Source organism: Belonocnema kinseyi, chromosome 1, assembly GCF_010883055.1.
Source record: "Belonocnema kinseyi isolate 2016_QV_RU_SX_M_011 chromosome 1, B_treatae_v1, whole genome shotgun sequence".
NCBI classification, from domain to species: domain Eukaryota; kingdom Metazoa; phylum Arthropoda; class Insecta; order Hymenoptera; family Cynipidae; genus Belonocnema; species Belonocnema kinseyi.
The window spans coordinates 8,345,606-8,367,262 of record NC_046657.1 but is presented as its reverse complement, the minus strand read 5'-3'; the positions used below and the strand labels follow the sequence as shown (position 1 = coordinate 8,367,262).

The 21,657-nt window shown below is 28.0% G+C and overlaps 1 protein-coding gene and 1 pseudogene across 1 annotated transcript in view; one reads left to right on the top strand and one right to left on the bottom strand.

The window, feature by feature from the left end:
• The window catches only part of LOC117169719 (laminin subunit alpha-2), a 359,746-nt gene that overhangs the window by 138,065 nt on the left and 200,024 nt on the right, over positions 1-21,657 (top strand). Inside the window, exon 3 of the mRNA XM_033356225.1 lies at positions 13,525-13,767. Coding sequence (XP_033212116.1) covers positions 13,525-13,767 — 243 coding nt within the window. The remainder of the gene's footprint in view (positions 1-13,524; positions 13,768-21,657) is intronic.
• LOC117181763 lies at positions 1,368-1,518 on the bottom strand (annotated as a pseudogene).

Below are 21,657 nucleotides of genomic sequence, written 5' to 3'. Positions count from 1 at the left end.
GGCCGAGAACGGGGTGACTGAAAGCGAGAGTTTGGTGTAATTAAAATTTTTTCGTTCATATTGGTTTATTTATAAAAAGTTAAAAAATGTAGTAAAAAAACAGACTTGACAACTTTCTTTGAAATTTTATCAGTTTAATAAAAAAATGTTGCAATCGACCAAATATTTGTGGGCTAATGCCCTAAATTAATCGACAGAGTTCCGTAGCATTCTGCATGACATGGCACATTTTACGACATTAAATAGTGTTTTCGGAGGTCAACATTTTTTTCTGACGCTTATGAAAAATGGTGTTTTTCTTTTGTATTTTAATTTTGATCAGGGATACAGACAGAAATACAGACACACATTCTGAAACACGTACATACAGGCAGGCACCTTTATGAAAATACTTTTTTTTTACTCAGAGGGTTTTGAAAACGTGAAGCTTTGATGAAAACTGACGAAGTCCCATTTTACAAATAACTAATACATTCTCATTATAGGACGAGAATGTAAAAAAATTTGGTTTGACAACGTATTAGATATTGTTGTATCGAGAATGTAGTTGGCTACAATAATGAAAATTAAAAAAATGTGTCCTTTTCTTTCTTCAAAAGTTATAGTCAAATGTCGACATAGTCCCAGGGGGTGCCAACTTCCCAGCAAACATGGTTACAGAACAGATCTGTAACTGTTCTAAACACCAAAGAACGTGTTCTAGAACAGATTAGTAACAGGTTACGAACATGCGACTAACTATGTCATCCCTCATACGCTAGAACAATTCTGTAACAGTTCTAGAACGCTGTGACAACCGATCTGTAACATTTCTAGAACAATTCTAGAACAATTGTAGAACTCAATTACAAATGTCGTATAACAAATTTTTAACAGATCTAGAACGCTGTGAACACCGATCTGTAACTTTTATAGAATTTGGTACGCTGCATTGTAAAAAATCTAAGACAATTCTATAACAGTTCTATAACAATTCTGTAACAGTTCTAGAACGCTGTAGCAACCGATCTGTAACATTTGTAGAACAATTCTAGAACAATTCTAGAACTCAATTACAAATGTCGTATAACAAATTTTTAACAGATCTAGAACGCTGTGAACACCGATCTGTAACAATTTTAGAATTTGGTACGCTGCATTGTAAAAAATCCAAGACAATTCTATAACAGTTCTATAACAATTCTGTAACAGTTCTAGAACTGTTATTTATCAAATATTGAACAGTGTTGTGTGCTCCTCACAGCAATAGATTACCCGAGATATTCGATTTGACCCCATTTATGTCCCGGGTTATTCCAGGGATAACCCGTCGGAATATCCTGCGAGGCGGAAATTTTGATATCCCCATGAATATACCATATTTTGAACCGGGATAGCACGTACGCAGTCCCGACTAAAAAAAATTATACGTCCGAGATATCCACATTAGGGATATTTGCAAGGGTCAGTTTGCCTATAGTATTAGCGAACTAACCTTTGTTCCTAATTTGTTCTAGAACACACTTGTAACAAGGTTCTAGAACTTCGATATTACACTGTTACGGCACAGTTCTAAAATAAACTTGAAACAAATATTATAAAGCATCTGTGATCAGTTTGTACTTGAACAATTCCATAGCAACTGTTACAGAACAGTGCTGTCACTTAGTTCGAGAACAGTTCTGTCACAATTTTGTCACAGTGTTTTAGAGCACTGTTACCTTTTTGCTCGAGAACAGTTCGGTCACAATTTTGTCACAGTGTTCTAGAACGCTATTACCTTTTTGACAGATTTTCCATCACTTCACTTTTTTTCTAATAATTGATAAACAAAGCATCGCATTCTTCGCATTCTTGATCCGACCATTCCTAATACGTTAACAAAATAAAAAATTTCAATCAAAAAACGACTTTAAAAAAACGCCGGATCAGCTCCACTCTCTTCATCAGGAAAAGTATAAATGGTAGATTATACACTGAATAAAAATTTGTAGAATTAATTTCTGGATCTTTTTGGTTGTTTTTTCAGTGTTCTTGGGAAAGTAGCTCGTTAGTTTGTGGTGAGGGGTGGGGGTGGGGGTTAATAAAAAGAAGATAAACAGGGTCAGGGTAGAGAGAAAAGAAATACGCGATCCATAAAAAAGGAAAAATCTGAAAAAAAAAAGAAAAATTGAAGAAGACCGCCGTAATGTTAGCCGGTTGCTCCACTTTGTTAAGACACTCACGAACTCAGGGAGCCTCTTAAAGGAACTCCCTTTATGGATATAGCACACGGGACACGAGACCCGTTTAACTAAGGCTAAGAGCACCACTAATAAATTGGCATTGCACTATCTCCATAAATGGCAAGCCGCGGAGTAAGCAAAAGAAAATTTACGCTCTCGATCCCTTACAACGAGATTTCAATTTCATGGATCTTTTTTTAAATTTTTTTTCTTTGATTTATTATCAAAATCTATTTTCAATTCATATCAAATTTCAATTTTAAGAGACTAGAACATTGTGCGCGCTATCAGCAACTTTCTTTTAATGTCGTTTTTAATTTTATTTTAATTTTGCTCGATAACATATTAGGTATTGTTGGATCGAGAATTTAGTTGGCTTCAAAATTTAACTGGTGATTTTTAACAACGATGATTTGTTTAATAATTATTAGAAAAAAGTGATGGAACATCTGTCGAGTAAAAAATCGTGGTCCTATGTCGGCACCCTCTGCGGCTAAGTCGACACTTGGCTATAATGTTTGAAGACAGAAAAAGCCACATTACTTATTTTTTATTATTGCAGCCAACTCAATTCTCGATCTAAAAATACTTAATACGTTGCCAAACCAATTTTTTTACATTCTCATCCTATAATGAAAAGATATTAGTTTTATGTAAAATTGGACTCCGGCAGTTTTCATCAAATCTTCACGTTTTGAGATCCCCTGAGTAAAAGAAACTATTTTTACAATGGTGTCTGTCCGTATGTATGTCTGTATATTTGTCTGCATCCTGTAGGCACGATGACGTACTCGGTGTCGACTTAGCCCCACTCGTCAATTTTGTATATTGGTATCCGAAAAACATTGGAAATGATTGGAAAATCAAAATTTAAGAACATATTGATTTTCAGCACCTTTTTCTACGATAAATGAATGTATCTTGATTATAGTGGACGATGATATATAAAAGAAAAACTGTTGATAAAAATAGGGCATTAGAGCCAACTTTCATTAAAAAGACGAAGTTCGCATGATTATATTTTTCTGTAAAAAATCAAGTGTCGACTTAGCCCCACTGTCGACTCATAAAAAAGACATTTTTAAGGTTTTTCCGGATTAATTATTCATGAAGGTAGAATGAAATTCGACTATTTGAATTTGAATCGATTTTTTTTTATATATTTGTCATATCAAGGTATTACATTATTTTGTTATTAAATCAAAATTTTATTTTTAAAGTTCAAGAGTAAGAAAAATGTGACATTTATGTTCCTGATGAAACGGAAAAAATGCAAGATCAATAATGTAGCATTTTATCTAATCAAGACAGTCGCATACAACAGTATTTTAATTTATATTTGAAATAAGCGCAAGTAACATTATTGTTGAATAAAAATAAAAATTTTATTTTTACAATAAAAGAAAAATAATCATTTTTCTATATTTTCATTGCAATAGTTAAATTTAAATCATTATTTTAAAAACCTAAACTTAGCAAAAATGGTTAATTTTTCCTAGTTCTATTAAAAATTTAAGATTTTCTTTAAATAATATGAATAATAGAATAATAGAATAACAGAAAGAAAAATGGAAAAATCTGAAATGCAGAGGGAATTTAAATCAGTTGTTAAACATTCATTTTTTTGGTGATGATTTATCCTTTTAGTTGCCAAATCTTTTTTTTTTAATTTAACTATTTTGTTACAAATTTATTTTATTTGGTGAAAAGGTTATTTCTCTTACTTGAAATTAATTTATTTTTTGTTAAAAATTTAACTTTTTTATTTAATAATGAATTTTTTAACTAAAAATTGAATGATTTCATTTTTTGTCGAAATTTTGTTTATAGACATTTAAGGTTTTTGGTTGAAAATTGAACTATATCGGTCGAAATTTAATTTATTTGTTTAAAAACGTATTTCTCTTACTTAAAATTAAACTATTATATTTTTGCTGAGAATTTATCTTTTTTAGTAAAAAATTGATCTTTTCTGGTGAAAAGTTGTCTTTTCTTGGTTGAAAACTGATCTTCTGAGTAAAAAATTTAACTATTTAGTTAAAAATAATTTTTTTCATTTTAAGATGTATCCTTTCAGTTAAAAATTAATTTCTGTGGTTATTAAAAATTTATCAAATTTTGTTAAAAAATTCGTTTTTTTAACATGAGATTTAAAAAAATAAAAATGTAGCTATTACATTGGCCCTAGAAATTTGTACCTTCTCAGTTCAAAATTTACTTACTTTGTTGAAAATCGTCTCTTTTTGTCCAAAATTCAATTATTTTTGTCAAAAAATCCATATTTTGAATTTTAAATAGAACTGTTTTCAAATATTCTAATAATTTCTAGGGATGAGAAGTATTAAAGAGTGGTTGAAAGGTTTGAAAGGATTTCTACGGATATCATCAGATTTTAAAGATTTAAATGGGTTCGAAAATATTTAAAATATAATACAATATAATAACATTTAAAATATTCATTTATAAAGCCATAGATTGTTTACTGTTTAAATTTTATTTGTATAATTATCACATATTAGAACCAAGCAAATCCAATTTGAATTTCGCGCCAAAATTTAATACAATTTAAGCGCGAAATTTGAATTTCGAAATTGCGTATTTCGACTCCTCAAGAAAAAAAAACAGTTTCTTATCAATCCAGAGAGGTTTAGTGTAAGTGTATCTCTCTCTTATGAGGCAATTAGCTTTTAACGAGCATTGAAAGCGTTCAGATTCAACGTCTTCTTTTCCCTTGAGCGATGCAGCGACCCTCGCATCCATCGCTGAGAATTAATTGCCGTTCGAAGGATCATCGAAGTTCGACCCCACGTGGGCGATAAAGAAGAGAGGCGCCTCTTCTTCCACGCATGGGAATGGCGATGAATTAAATCGCGAGCGAAGTGCACGCACGATTAACCCGCATAACTCTCACACCTCTTTTTATTTTATTTAATTTTTTTTTCTACATTCTCTTATTGAACAATTTAAAGTTAAACCTATTTACCATTTGCATCTATTTTCTGATTGGATCCACTTTGAATTTTCATGTAGTTTCGATTCAAATTCAATTCCAGTTCGGATGCGATTTCAGTTTGGATACATTTCCAATGTGAATCCAATTTTCATTTGGATTGAATTTCCAGTGTGTCTTCGTTCCATTTAAATATAGTTTAAATTTGGATCCACTTTGAACTTGAATTTGGATGCCTTTTTCATGAGGCTCCAATTTTCGTTAGGCTTATTTTTCTATTTAGGTCAAGTTTAAATTTTAATCCATTTATCTTTGGCGTCAATTAAAACTGTGATCCACTTTGCATTTTAATGCAATTTCAGTTTGGATGTAATTTTCATTTGGATCCAATTTCCAATTTTGGAATAGGATCCAATTGGAAATTGTATCTATTTTTTATTTGGATACCGGTTCAGTTTGGAACAACTTTTTCATTCAGATATATTTTCCAAATGGGTTCGTTTTTTATTTGGATCCTCTTTGCGTTTAAATTCCATTTTCATTTTTATCTTTTCTATTCAAATGCAATTTAAAATTGAAACAATTTTACAATTGGATGCAATTTCAATTTTTATCCATTCACTATTTGGATGCCATTTTACTGCATACCAATTTTTCATTTGGATCCAATTTAATTGTGAATTTAGTTTTGATTCAGACCCATTTTTTATTTAGAACAAAGTTCCGTCGGGTCTTTGTTTCATTTTAGTACACTTTGAATGTGATTGAATTTTTCATTTAGATACAATTTACATTTAAATGCAATCAACATTTTGACTTTTCCCATTTATATCCAATTGAAATTTGTATTAATTTCTTATTCGGATATTTTTTCAATTTGGATCCAATTTCAGTTTTAATACAGTTTCAACTTCAACCCAGTTTCATTTTGGAAGAAATTTCAATTCGGCTCAATTTTTTAGTTTTGATAGATTTTTTATTTGGATGAATTTTTCATTTGAATGCAGTTTCAGTTTTGATAGAATTTCAGTTTGGACCCAATTTTAGTTTTGATGAAATTTCAATTTGGATCCATTTCTCAATTTGATTCATTTTATATTTGAATCCACTTTGCTTTTACATGAAATTTTAATTTGGATCTTTTCTAATTGAATTAAATTTAAAATTAAAACAATTTTCGAATGAGATGTAATTTCAATTTGTATCCATTGTCTATTTAGATGCCATTTCAATTTAGATCAATTTTTCATTTAGATTCACTTTCAGTTTTAATGTCGTTTCAATTCAGTCCCAGCTTTAGTTTTGGATGCAATTTAAATTTGAATCATTTCCCAATTACATTGAATTCTCATTTGGATCCAATTACCGTTAGTTCTTTATTTCATTTCAATACTGTTTAAATTTGAATCCCTTTTGAATTTAAATACAATAAAAATTTGAATATTTTTCATTTGTCTTAAATGAAAATTAGTATATTTTTAATTTTTCTGTCATTTCAATAAAGATCAATTTTACAATGTAAATAGATTTTCCTATTGGGATTAATTTCTCATTTGGATATACTTTTAAATTTGAATCTACTTTCTATTTCGATGTCATTTTTATTTAAATCAATTTTTCCTTTGGATCCGAATTCAGTTTTGGATATAATTTCAGTTTGGATCCATTAACCATTTAGAACCAATTTCCGTCAGGTCTTTGTTAAGTTTAAGTACATTTTAAATTTAAATCCCTTTTTTATTTGCATACAATATCAATTTGGATCTATTTTGCGTTTGAATGCAATGAAAATTTGAAACAATTTTCCATTTAAATGCAATTTTAATATGTGTCCATTTTCTATTTGGATTGCATTTAAATTCAGATTAATTTTATATTTCTATTCAATTTCAGTTTTAACACATTTTCAATTTAGACTTAATTTCAGTTTTGACGATATTTCATTTTGAATCCATTTTCATCAAATTTTCATTTGATTCTATTTTGCATTTATATATAATTAAAATTTGGATCATCTCCATTTGCATCCAATTAAAATTTTTACCCACTTTTTATTGCTATGCCGTTTTAATTTGGATACATTTTGTAATTTGAAAGGATTTTTCATTGGGATCCATTTTTTAATTGGATCTAATTTTAGATTTGATGCAGTTTCAATGCAGACCCAATTTAAGTTTGAAGGAAATTTCAATTTGGATCCTTCTTCATTCGGATTCAATATCTATTTTGATCCATTTTGAATTTGAATGCAATTAATATTTGGATTTTTTCCTTTTGTATCCAATTTTAATTTATAACTTTTTTATTTGAACGCCGCTTCAACTTAGATCAATTTATTAATTTGGATAGATTATCAATTTAAATATATTTTTTATTTGGAACCAATTTTAGTTCAGATATTTCAATTTAGATCCAATTTCAGATTAGATGAAATTTCTACTTGGACCCATTATCCCTTTTAAATGCAAACAAAATTCGGATGTTTTCAATTTGCATTCAATTAAAATTTGTATCTTTTTTTATTTGGATAGATTTTTCATTTAGAATTTTCAGTTAGGATTTCAATTTGAATGAATTTTCCCAATTAGATTGATTTTCCAATAGGATTCATTTCACATTTGGGTTCACTTTGCGTTCGAATGCAATCAAAATTCAGATCTTTTCCATTTGTATCAAATTAAAATTCATATATTTTTTCATTTAAAAAGATTTAAATTTCTTTTAATTTTTAATTGGATATAATTTCAGTTAGGACACAATTTCAATTTAAACCCACTTTCTCAATTGGATTAATTTTTCATTTTGATCCACTTCGAGTTCTGATGCAATCAAAATTTCGATGTTTTCCATTTGTATCCAATTAAAAGTTATATATTTTTTTATTTGGATAGATTTTTCATTTCTCATTTAGATCCACTTTGGGTTCTAATGCAATAAAAATTCGAATATTTTCCATTTGTATCCAATTAAAATTTGTATCTTTTTCTATTTGGAAAGATTTTTCATATCGATTAATTTTTCATTTGGATGCAGTTTCAATTGAAATCCACTTTCCAAATTGAATTGATTTTCCAATTGGATTCATTTTTCATGTGGATCTAATTCGCGTTCGATTGCAATCAAAATTTGAATGTTTTCAGTTTGTATCCAATTAAAATTTGTATCTTTCCTTATTTGGATAGATTTTTTATTTCAATTAATTTTTTTGGAAGCAATTTCAGTTTGGATGCAATTTTAATTTAAATTGATTTTCCCACTGGATTCATTTTTCATTTAGACCCACTTTGGGTTCGACAATCAAAATTCGGATCTTTGCAGATTTTTCATTTCGATTAAATTTTCATTTGGGTGCAACTTCAAATTGAATCCATTTTCCCAATTGTATTGTTTTTTCCAATTAGAATTATTTTTTTATTCAGATCCGCTTTGCGTTCGAATGCACTTTTAATTTCGAACTTTGCCTTTTGAATGAAATTTAAAATTGAAACCGTTTTCTAAGAAAATAAATATCCAAATGTAATTAAAAAACTTTTCGTTAAATTTGTTATTCAATTCATTATTTAATACTTTTTTACTATTAAAAATAAATTAAAAATACTTTTCTAAGTATTGGGATTCGATGTGAGTATACTATAGTCATTCTTGTCTTTCAAGTCTCAATGCTAATGCTATGCACATCCTTACATGGATCCCAAAGAGAACTCTCGATCGTGGGAGACTTCTTGGTCGGCGATCGATCCTCACAGATCAACAAAAACATAAAATTATATTTTCAAAATTTTTTAAATCAGTGTCTGCAAATTGAGAACTGAAGAATGGAGAGCCATTTAAATTTGAAGGATTCTAAATTCGTCTCACATTCATTCACCAAATTTTTAAGATCCCCTGAGAGGATTCTTTCACTTTTAGAATGTAGAATCTAGTCTAGACTCTAAACAGAGGGTTCAATTTCATAGAACGGGAAGTTCAAAAGGGCCGGCATAATGAGGAGGAAGCGAGGAAAGTAAAAATTTCTAGGAGCCCATTCGACATTCGACCCCTTGATTACTATCCCGTCGGTGTAAACTGTAAAGTGATGTCTTGGGACTTTTAGATCTTTAGGACACCTTCAGTCTCCTGCTGAGTGTTCCACCTTATTTGATTTAAAAAGACAAAAAAAACTGAGATCTAGTCCCTGTATTCTGATTCTCTGTTCTTCTCGTGAAGTGGGAGAAGGTACTTTAAAACCGGCACTCGATGGCGCCAGCCCCTCTCTAAGAACTCACCGGGCTCTGCTTTTTTTTTCTGGGGTAAATTACATCTACCAGGAACGTTTCTGGAAATACTTGAAACTGGATACAATTCACAATTTTAGAAACCCTTCTCTCCTGTAAAAATATTTTTTTTAGAAAGAGTTCACAATTTCACTTTCTTCAGGTTCATTTATTTAGGAGGAAATACCGTTTTGAAGTGATAAAGAAAATATTGCATTTCAAATCTCGCGCCTTAATTTAAAAAACCACATTTGAAAATAACCTCAAGTTTTGAGATCATAGCGCTAAATTTAAATTTAGTAATTAGATTTATTAGATAGAAAGTGAAATTGGTTTCAAGTAAGAATTGTATCCAAATGGAAAATCTATACAAATTTAAAAATTGGCATCCAAATAAAAAATATTTACAAATTCCAATTGGATGCAAATGGAAAAGGTCTAAATTTGTATTGCATTCAAGTGCAAAATGGATCCAACTTGATTGTGAATCAAAATAAAAAATAGATTCAAATTGAATGGAAATTGGATCCGTATTGCAATTTTGTCCAAACTGGAATTAGATTCAAATGAAAAATAAATCTAAATGAAAAATATATTTAAATAAAAAAATATTGTACATTGAAATTAAATTTACATATAAAATAGATACAAATTGAAATTGGGTCCAAATGGAAAATTTTTCCAAATTTTAATTAAATTCGAATGAAAAAGATGGAAATTATAATTGCAGTAAATCATAAAGTGGATTAAAAGGAAAAATAAATCCAATTGGAAAATCTATTGATATTAAAAGATTGAATCAAATTAAAACGGTATCCAAATAAGAAAATGATAAACATTCTAATCAAATACAAATATAAAAGGTCCAAATTTTAATTGTATTTCAATACAAAATGGTTCAAAATTGTATTCAAGTGAAAAATAATCCCAAGGGAAAATCTATGCAAACTGTGATGACATAGAAATAAAAAAGATACAAATTTCAATTGGATACAAATGGAGAAGATACCAATTTTAACAGCATTCAAATTCAAAATGTATCCAATTTTGGACTGTGTTTAAATTTAAAAAATAACTAACGAAACTTGAATCCAAATGAAATGTAGATGCAAATGGAAAAAGGATACAAATTGAAATTTGATCCCATCTAAAATTGGGGAAAATTTGAAACTACATCAACACTTAAATTAGACCCAAATAAAAAATGTATCTAAATTGAAATGACATCCAAAATAAAAATATATCTCACAGAAAAGTTTATCCAAATTAAAAAATTAATCCTAATTTAAACGGCATATAAATAAAAAAGACGTAAATTGAAATTAGATTCAAATTTTTTAAAAGTCAACATTTGAAATGTATTTAAACGAGGAAAAAACTAACGGAACTTGGATCCAAATGAATTGTGGATTGCAAATGGAAAATGGATCCAATTTAAAATATCTTTAAATCTAAATTTAGGGGAAAATTGAAACTGCATTAAAACTGAAATTAGACAAAAAATGCAAAATTTATTTAAAATTGAAACGCATACAAATAAAATGTGGAAACAAATTGAAATTGCATAGCAATGACAAATTTGTTCTAATTTTAAATTGCATTCAAATGAAAAAATTAAAATTTATTCCAACGAAAAGAGGATTCAGATGAAAAATAAATCGAGTTGGAAAATTTATCCTATCGGGAAATGGATCCAATTTGAAATATTATCCCAATTGAATTTGGAATGAACTGATATTGCATCCAAATGATAAATTAACCAAAATGAAAAATCTATCCAAATGAAGAAATTGATCGGAATTGAAACTGGATTAAAATTGAGGAAAATGCAAAAATTCTAATTGAAAACAAACCGAAAAGATCCAAGTTGAGATTGCATTCAAATAAAAAATCGATCTAAATGAAAAATTGGAATAAATTTAAATTGTGTGTAATTAGAACAAAGAATTAACGGGGATTGGATCCAAACAAAAATTGGATGGTAATGGAAAATGGATCCTAATAGAAAATTCATCCAAACTTAAATTGTATTCGAGTGACAAATTCATCTTAATTGAAATGTCATAAAAATAGAAATTTGATACCAATTGAAATTACATCAAATCGTAAACTAGTTTCAATTTTAAATTGCAAAAAATGGACAGCCAAGAAATTAAAATTTCATTTAAATGCAAAGTGGAACAAAGAGGCATTAAATAATAACATAAATTGACAATATGTTCAAAGTTTTTAAATTAAATCTGCATATTTATTCTCTTACGAATAAATTAAATGAGATTAAACTGCAAAATTTTTAATTTCACACTTTTATCAATGGAACAGTTAAAATATTTATGATCGAAAAATGTAAATCCATCAAAATCACGCAAATCAGTACAAAATTGAAAATAAAAAGTTCCTCCTTTTATCTGAATGTTAACTATTTTGTTAAAAAATTACATTTTCGGGTTCAAAATGCAACTATTTTTGAAAAAATTTACGTTTCTTCTTGAAAATTAATCTTTATAGGGATTAAAAATTCAAAAAAATGTATATATATTGTTGAAAATAAATGCATTTTTTTGTTTGAAAATGTATTCATTTTTTAAGAAATTAGTCTTTATTGGAAAAAAAATCATTTATTTCTTGTTGAAAATGCAACTGTTAAGTTGGAAATGAAACTGTTTGAAGGTTAAGGATTCAAGTATTTGGTTAAAAAAATTTTGTTTTGTTTGTTAAATTCTACTCTTTCTAAGAAAAATTAAAATATTTTGCTGTTAAAATATCACATATTAAATTTTGTTTGAAAAATGCATCTATTTCGATTAAAAATTCAAACTTCTTTCTTTAAAAATCACTTTTTTTGGTCAAAGATTCATAATTTTGGTTAAAAAAGCGACCTTTTGGTGAAAAATTGAAATGCTTTATTGAAAATGCGTTTTGTGGTTAAAAACTAATTTTTTACATAAAAATTTAACTATTTGGTTAATGATTTAACTTCTTGTGGAAAACTAACTTTTTTGATGAAAATTCAAATGTTTTTTAGAAAATTCCTCTTTTTGCTTTGAAAATTCAAAAGAGATTAGTAAAAAATTCAGCTCTCTGTTAGTAGAAAATTGAACTGTTTGAATGAAAATTCATTTAAAAAATTTTCTTTTTATAAAAATTTAACTATTCCATTTTAAGTAAAAAATTGATCTTTTTTACTTTAAAAATCCGACTGTTTGGTAACAATTTATCAAATTTGTTGAAAATTCAACTGTTTTAAAAAAATGAATGTATTTCGTTGAGAATTCGTCTTTTGTAGTAAAAAATTATTCTTTTTGCTTAAAAATGAACCATTTTTAAACAAAATATGTTATTTTTTGCCTAAACAATCTGACTTATTAAAAATTCGACTCTTGTTAAAAAGTCGTCCTTTTAATTTGAAAATTCATCTCTTTTGATGACAATTTAATCTTTTTGTTTGAAAATGCAAGAGCTTGGTTGAAAATGAATCTGTTTTGATTCAGAATTCAACTATTTTGTAAAAAATTTGGGTGCGTAATTCAAAATCTCGAAAAATTTTGAAAATAAAAGAATATTCTTCTTCCAATTCAGAAAAGATAAAAACCAACATTTATTACCTTCAAACACGATAAAAATAAATGATTGAATTATTTAAAATTTAATAATTAATTAAAAATGATTATTAAAATTTATTTACACAAAACTTCATCTTTTAATATATAAAAAAATTAAATACCAACAGTTATTCAAAAATTGCAAAATTTAAAGTTCTCATTTTTTTTAAATTTTATTTCTAATTTCTATTTTCAAATAAAGAGTCAAATATTGCTCAATATTAAAAAATGTCTCTTCTTTAATTGAAAAATGTTCAAATTCATTGAGTTTAAAATGGAATATTTTAAACTGAAACAATATGTCTCGGCTTCCCCGTCACATGATCATCCTCACAACACTTAAAAATGCACCTAAAATTTTTTATAATTTTAGCACGAAATTTAAATTTTGGATTTTTCTCCCTCACAATTTTAGAATATATTTACTATTTATGCATCTTTGAAGAATATTCTAAAATAGCATATACAATTTTTTTAAATTATTATTTTATTTGCTATTTTCTTTATTGTTTCAGATTTATCAAATCGAGTACGTAATTTTGAAAGCTGCAAATTCGCCACGTCCGGCAGCCTGGATTTTGGAAAAGTCAGTCGATGGAGAAAATTTTCAACCCTGGCAGTATTATGCACCGAGCGATGCAGAATGTTGGTCAAGATACTCGCTGCCTCCTGTGTCAGGCAAGCCTTCTTACACCAAGGACGACGAGGTCATCTGCACGAGCTTTTATTCAAGACGAACACCGATGGAAAATGGCGAGGTAAACTGTTAAAAATTTTATTTCGCAACTTGATTTAAAGCCATTTTTATAGTTTCAATTTGGATTTCGCGCCATTAGGTCTAATGTATTTCAAGTAGTGACGTCAGCTGGCAAGATGTCTGCACACCGAGGGCCAAGCAATAAGGCCCAGCTGAAAATACCTAGACAGGAACCTTGGATGATCCTAGACATGTTTCTGAACACGATCCTGCACACGAACCTGCACAGCTAATCTTGACGGTTCTTGTGCAGAAATTTGGCGAAGGAACCTGTACATAATCATGCAATGGAACCTGCACCAAAAAAAGGTCCTTTGGATGATCGAGTATAAGTTGCTGTACATGTTCCTTTGCGAAGTAAATTAAGACGCTGGATCCTATACAGAAACACGTATGGGGTCCTTCACACAAAGCCACTAGCGAACCCTCGCGGATTAGTTTCTATCTGGTTCATGTATAGGTTCCTGGACAGAATCCTGTGCATAAATCCACATCTTAATTTACTATTTAAAGGCACCTGTACGGGGTCATTCAAAAGTTAGCTTTCATACAGGTTCCTTTGGAAAGATCATGTACAGTTTCTTTAGCCAAATTCCTGTACAAGAAGTGTCAAAAGAACCTGTACAAGTTCTTTTGCAGGTTCGCGTCAAGAAACATGTCCAGGATCCTCCGAGGCTCCTGTACAGGAATTTTTAGCTGAGGGAGTTTACCAGCCGCTCTACAGTGCTTTGAAGATTCATTCATTTTGCTTTTTCATTTTTTATTTAAAATTTATCTTTTTCAGTTGACAAATAATTCATTTGGTGGAACATTCATGTGATTTAATCATCATTCTTATCCCTTTTCGTAAAAAATTACTATTTTTTTTTTGGTTAAGAATATATCTTTTTGTTTGAAAAATAACTTGAATTGGCTGAAGATTAATTTTTGTTTATATTCTCATCAGAGAAGGTATTAGATTTCTGTCAAATTTGACCCCCCCCCCCCTGAGTGTCAGAAACTAAAGGTCAAGTTCGTTAGCCAGCCATTTTGGATAAAAATACAAAAAGTGGGCACATTTTGAATATTTTTGAGATCACTTTTTTTTAATTCAAAAATTCTCTGTACGGTTATTCATAGTATTTAAAAATTCGAACAATTTATCCTAATGACTTTTTCCATGAAATCAAAAATTACGAGAGTTATTGTTTTAAAATTGATCTTTTTCAGTTAAAAATTCTACTTTTTGGTTGAAAATGATTTCTTGTTTGAAAATTGATATATTTTGATTAAAAATTCATTTATATTGTTCAAAATTGAAATATTTTGGTGAAACATTTTTTTTTGCTAGGAATTAATTTTTTAAACTAAAAACTTAAGTATACACTTTAATTTTCAGTTAAAGAATATGTTTTTTTTTTGTAATTAAAAAATCATTTTTTTTTAGAAAATTATTCTTTTTATTTGAAAATTAATTTATTTTGGTTAAAAATGTATTTATACTGTTAAAAATTGAACTATTTTGTCATTTCGGTGGAAAATTCAAATATTTTCTTGAAATCCCTTTTATTGGTTCGAAATAATTATATTTTTAAAGAGAACCAAATCATTTAATTTTTTGTTAAAAATGGATTTTTTGTAGTTCAAATTTAACTATATTCATTTCGTTGTTAATTCGCCTTTTTTGTAGAATATTATTCTTCTTGTTTAAAATACAGTTGCAAATTTATCGATTTTGTTGAAAAAAATTTTTATTGACATTTTTTTAACTGAATATTTAACTATTCCATTTTTGGAAAATTTATCTTTTTCAGTTGAAAATTTCTTTTTTTCCTTCAAAATTGAACTAGTTTATTGAAAATCCTTTTTTTTTATTCGAAAATATTACTTTAACTGAAAATTCAACTTTTCCATTTTCTTGTTAAAAATCTAACTTTTTTAGGTGAAAATTCACCCACTTGGTTGAAAATCCATGTATATTGTTGAAAATTAGTCTTCTCTGATAAAATATTATTATTATCGTTTGAAAAAGGTTGAATGCCCGATTTTGTTGAAAATTCTTCTTTTTTTTTTTTATTAATTTGCTAACTGAACTATTTTTGGTTTAAAATTGAACAGTTTGGTTAAACATTAGTTTTTTTATTGCAAACTAATTTTATTTTGGTTGGAAATTCGTCTTATTGGTACAAAATTATTTGTGAAAATTCATCTTTTTGGTTAAAAATTAATTTGCTTAGTTGAAAAATTTTATATTTTGTTGAAACATTATTTATTTCTTGTTTGAAAATTATTTTGACACTGAAATTGAACTATTCTTTTTTTATATAAAAATTTAACTGTTTTGTTGGAAATTCGATTTCGTTTAGTTGAAAATTAATTTTTATCTGAAATCTTTAAGTTTTTCCATTTTTGGTTAGAAATTCATTTCTACAAATGAAAACCTAACAATTATGTTTGAAATTTGATTTTTTTTTTGTTACTCAAAAGTTTTCCTTTTTTAGTTGAAAATAAATTTTTTTTGTAGAAAATTATTCTTTCTTATTATTTATTGTTATTTTTTTTATTTATGTTTTTTTGCTCATAGTGAAAAATCCTTTTTTCCAAGTTAAAAAAAAAATGTTGTTGTTATGCAATTTGGATTATTGTTTGGCCCTCGGCGTGTAGACATCTTAGATATCCCCCAACCAACCTGAAAGACCTAATTGACACACTTGAACATAACCTTTAAATTTTTCCTCATTTTGTCGCGAAATTCAAATAATTGTTGTCTTAAATTATCGATTTAAATTGGACTAGGTCCAGGATTAAGATGGCCGACTTGATAATGTGAAAGTTCATTATGCAACAATGATGCTTTTCCCACCACGAAGAGTTCCTATCTAGGAATTCCAGGGGACCAACATTTATTTTTTTTCTTTCTCGATTCCGCGATCCGGTGAGGCTTCTCTCCAGCGCTCTTTCGACCTTCGTTTCTCTTTCCCTTTTTCTTCAATTCCTGGATTTTTTGTCCGATACTCGGCACAGAAGCGTAAAACTGGGCCCCACTAGGGCGAGTACGTGAGACCCCTTATAAGGCCCTTGTGTATACCGTACATGGCCGGAATGTAGGGATCGCTCTTTTTGTCATCGGCTCCTCTCTTTTCTGTTCCTTTCCACTATATTCTCTGACGTCTCGTCGCATCTCGTCTCGTTTCTTCTTTCGCACGAAGCCATTCGTGAGCAACGACCTTTAATTAACCGCAGTTTTTCCCGGAAACCGAAGGATCTATTTAATAGAATTTAACAATCGTTCTTGATTTTTAAAGCATATATTCCGATTTGAACTTGGCACCGAAATGTAATAAACACAAAGTTTGGTTGAAAATTTAACTAAATTCTCGCTTTCAGTCACCTTTTTCTTGGCCTTCCTAGAATTCCTAGTTCGCGCAGTTTCTCAGGAGAGCAGGGCGAGAGCGCTTGCGACAGTCTTCTTGGAAGGGCTGCAAGGCGCGCGTACAGAGTCAATTATATTGCACAATACATTTTGAATTCCACTTGGAAGCGGTTCAGGTAGCCTTGAATGTTTACATATCAATCCCCCTGAATTCAGTCCAAAAGTATTTGAAGAAAACTCCCGACACTGGACTGAAATTGAGGGTATAGTGTATTTTTTAAATTCGTTTTAATTCGTTGCTTGAAAATTTATCCTTTTCAATTGAAAATTCATCTTTTTTGGTAGAATTTTTTTTATTTTGTTGGAAAACTTATCGACTGATTGAACATTTATTTATAGGATTAAAAATTGAACTATTTTTTTTAAATTTATTTGTTTTGTTGGAAATTAATTTTTTTAATTTAAAATTTAATTATATACTAAAATTTTTAGTTAAAAAATGCACATTTTTAAATTAAAAATACATTTTCTTAAAACTAATTTTGTTTTTGTTGATAATTCAACTCCTTTGGTGGAAATTCGTTTTTTCGTTGTTGTTAAAAATTAATTAAATGAAAATTTTAATATTCGTTGTTTGGTTAAAAATGACTCTTTTCTAGTTGACAAATGAACTATTTGATTGAAAATTCATATATTCTATTAGAAATTCTTCTCTTTTCATTATAAAAACAATTTTTTGGATTAAAAGTCCGCCTCTTTGTTAAAAAATCATTTCTTCGGCTCAAAATTTAATGTCTTTTTATTCGTTTTTCTTATGCTTGAAACCTTATCTTTTGCATTTGAAATATCATCTATTTTGTTTAAAAATTCATTTCATTGTTTGAAAATTGAAATATTTTGTTTAAAATTTGTTGTTTCTTTGTTGTTGTTAAAAATTAATTTTTCAAATTTGAAACTTCAGCTACAATTTTTAGTTAAAAAATGTATTATTTTTTTTTAAATTAATTTTGTTTTTGTTGATACTTCAACTATTTTGGTGAAAATTAGTTTTTTTGTTAAAAATTTATCAAAAGAAAATTCGATTTTTGGTTGAAAATTCATGTTTACTAGGAAACAAATAAAACGCTGAGTTAAAAATTCATATATCTTATTAAAAATTCCTCTCCCTTCTTTGGAAATTAATGTTTTTGGTTTGATGAAAATTGATTTTTTAAGCTGAAAAATAATTTATTAAAATTTTTCAGTTGAAAAATATTGTATTCAATTAAAAAGTCGTCTTTTTGGTAAAAAATTCTTCTTTGAAAAATCATCTTGTCGGTAGAAAATTAATTTTATTTTTGTGGAGAATTCATCTATTTCGTTACAACTATTTTTTCGGTTTAAAAGGTTCAAAAATGATTTAAAATATATCAATTTTGTTGAAAATTGATTTTTTCTTATAAAAAATTATGTTATTATCTGAATATTTATTTTCGATTTTTTTAATGTATCTTTTTCACTTGATAATTCATCTTTTTATGCTCAGAAAATTCTTTTTTTTACAATGTATCTATTTTGGTTAAAAATTTTTTTCTATGGTTGAGAACTGAACTATTCTGTTAAAATCATTTTTTTGTTTGTTAAAAACTATTTTCGTGAACTACAAACTTAAGCATGATATGATATTTCATATTTTCTGTTAGAAGTTATTTTTCTTTTTTGTAATTATTCGATTAACCGATTTTGTTGAAAAAAATTTCTAGCTGCACACTTTATTAATCTATTTTTTGAAAAATATCTTTTTTGTTAAAAATTAATTTCTTTTGGTGAAAATTGAACTACTTTGATCATACTTCTGTTTTCTATTCAAAAGTAAATTTTTTAATGAAAATAAAACTATTCCATTTTTTATGAAAAATGTATATTTTTTAGCTGGAAATTTAATTATGGAAAATGGAAGTTTGTTTTTTAATTCGTCTTTTTTGGTAGAATATTATTCTCCTTGTTTGAAAATGATTGAAAATTATACATTTGCTTCTTTTTAATTGCAAATTATTTATTTTTTATTTAAAAATTCGTCTTTTTGGTAGCAAATTATTTGGTTGAAAAATCATATTTTTTGTGAAAACTTAATTTTTTGGATTGAAAATTATTTGTGTATTCATTAACTATTTCATTTGTATTTAGAAATTTATATTTTTTAATTAACTCAACCTATTTGGTAGAATATTCATATATATTTTTAAAAGTTCGTCATTTTTGGTAGAATATTATTTCTTTTGATTTGTAAATTTATTTTATTGGTTGAAAATTTAACTATTTTGTCAAAAATTCGAATTTTTTTGTTGAAAATTAATTTTTTTTACTGAAAATTGAACTTTTCTATTTTTAGTTGAAATTATATCTTTTTAGATGAAAATTAATTTCTTTCATTGAAAATTGAACTATTTCGTTGAGAATTCAATATTTTATCTGAAAATTTAAGTTTTACATTTTTGGTTGATATTTTTTCAGTTGAAAATTTATTTCTATAGTTGAGGATTTAACGATATTATTGATGATTAATTGTTTTATTACTTACAAAAAATTTCCCTTTTTGGTTGAAAATCGAACTATGTGGTTGACAATTCATCGTTGTTCGCAGACAATTATGATTCTTCTTCTAAAAAATAATTTGTATACTTTCATCATTTATCACTATTGGATGCATAATAAAAATTTTTTCTCATGCAGTTCCATGCAATTAGTATTATTGTTTGGCCTTGCGCTTCCAGACATCTTGGATTTACCTCACTCAACCTGAAATACCTAATTACAAACAATCTTCTTTTGAATTTGACGCCCAAATAACATTCTGCGCAGTAGATCTCCCTGGCACTGACAGCTGCGCAGTAGAGATCTGTGATACTTAGGGCTGCGCATTGTGCCTGTGAAACTATTTGAAAGGTCCTCAATTAAAATATTCTTAAAGACACATGATTAAAATTGAAAACCCACAATTAAAATGAGAAGTTGAAGCTGTCTATCTACTAGTATGATAAATCAACTGGTCCCCGCCCATTTAAAGATTGTTAATTACCGCAAAAGGATAATTGGGCAGGTCTTTTGGTGGATTGTAGATACACAATTACACGTATGTGTACACACCGGATGGAAGATAAATGGCATGTAAGCAACCACTGTCTTTACCGTGCAGGGCGCGGCGTTCCAAAATGCGCAGGATTGTTCCGTATTAGGCACCGCGTGATCCTTTTATATACTTGAAATGTAAAAGTTTATTTTCCCCTTAAAGCTACATTTACGAAAAATTCTCTCTGCTCGAAAAATTAAAAATAAAATAATTACAAGGGGTGGGGGCCTCGGAAAAGTGCGTACAATTCCCAAACATTTCTCCAAGTTATACAAAATGTCAAGGGACTTCAAGGAATTTTAAAGATTTCAAAGAATTTTTATGGCATGATTTAAACGGATTTCAATAGATATAAAAGATTTCTAATCATTTTTTAAATATTTCTGTGAAATTCAAAGTATTTAAAAAGATTTCCAAGTATTTGAAATATTTGCCAGCATTTTCAAGGATTCCAAGGGTTTTTAAAAGTATTTTAATGGATATAATCAGATTTCCGATAATATCAATGAGCTGAAAGTGTTTTAAAATTACTGAAGGCATTTCAATAAATTTTCCTGGATGTCAAGAAATATCATCAAATTTCGTGGAATTTTTTCACAAAAATTGAGGGATTTCAAAGATTTAAAAATATTTCCAGGTGTTTTCAATAAAATTCAAGAATTTGAATGGATTTAAAAAGATTTCGAAGATTTTAGGGTTTTGTAACAGATTCTAAAAAAAAATTTCAAGATCTTACCAAAATTTCAAAGTATTTAAAAAGATTTTGAAGGATTTAAAATTATGCAGGGCGTTTCTTACGATTCCAAGGAATTTTCAAGCGATTCAAAAAATGTCAACCATTTTTGTAGGATTTTAATACATTTAATAAATTTTAAAAAAATGAGCAGTTTCAAGTAAATTGATGTTTTTTGGAAGATTTCATTGAACTATGTCGGTCCTACAAGGTTTGAGATATTTTGATAAATTTCAATAGGTTATTTTTAAAGATTTTAAATAACTTGGCGAATTTTCAAGGATTCCAAGAAATTTTCAAGAGATTTAAACAATTTGAAGGATTTTCCAAGATTTATAATGATTTTAGGGAATTCAATAAAATTATATCAGTGTTTATGGAATTGCCGAATTTAAATTGATAACAATCTCTAACGAAGAATGCGTATTAGAAACCAGTTTCCTTTGAATTTGGCGCCAAAATCCAATTATGCGCAGTATTATTCTGCGAAACTTAGGAGTGCGCAGTAAATCTATGTGACAGTTATGACTGCGTAGTAGACTATTGTTATAGTAATCGCGGCGCAGTAAAATAATATAAGATTCAGGGATGCGCCGTAAGTTTCTGTCGATCTTATGGCTGCGCAGTGAGTCAGCCAATATATTTTGAAAGTCTTCAATTGAAAATGACTTAAACACAAATATTAAATTTACAAAAC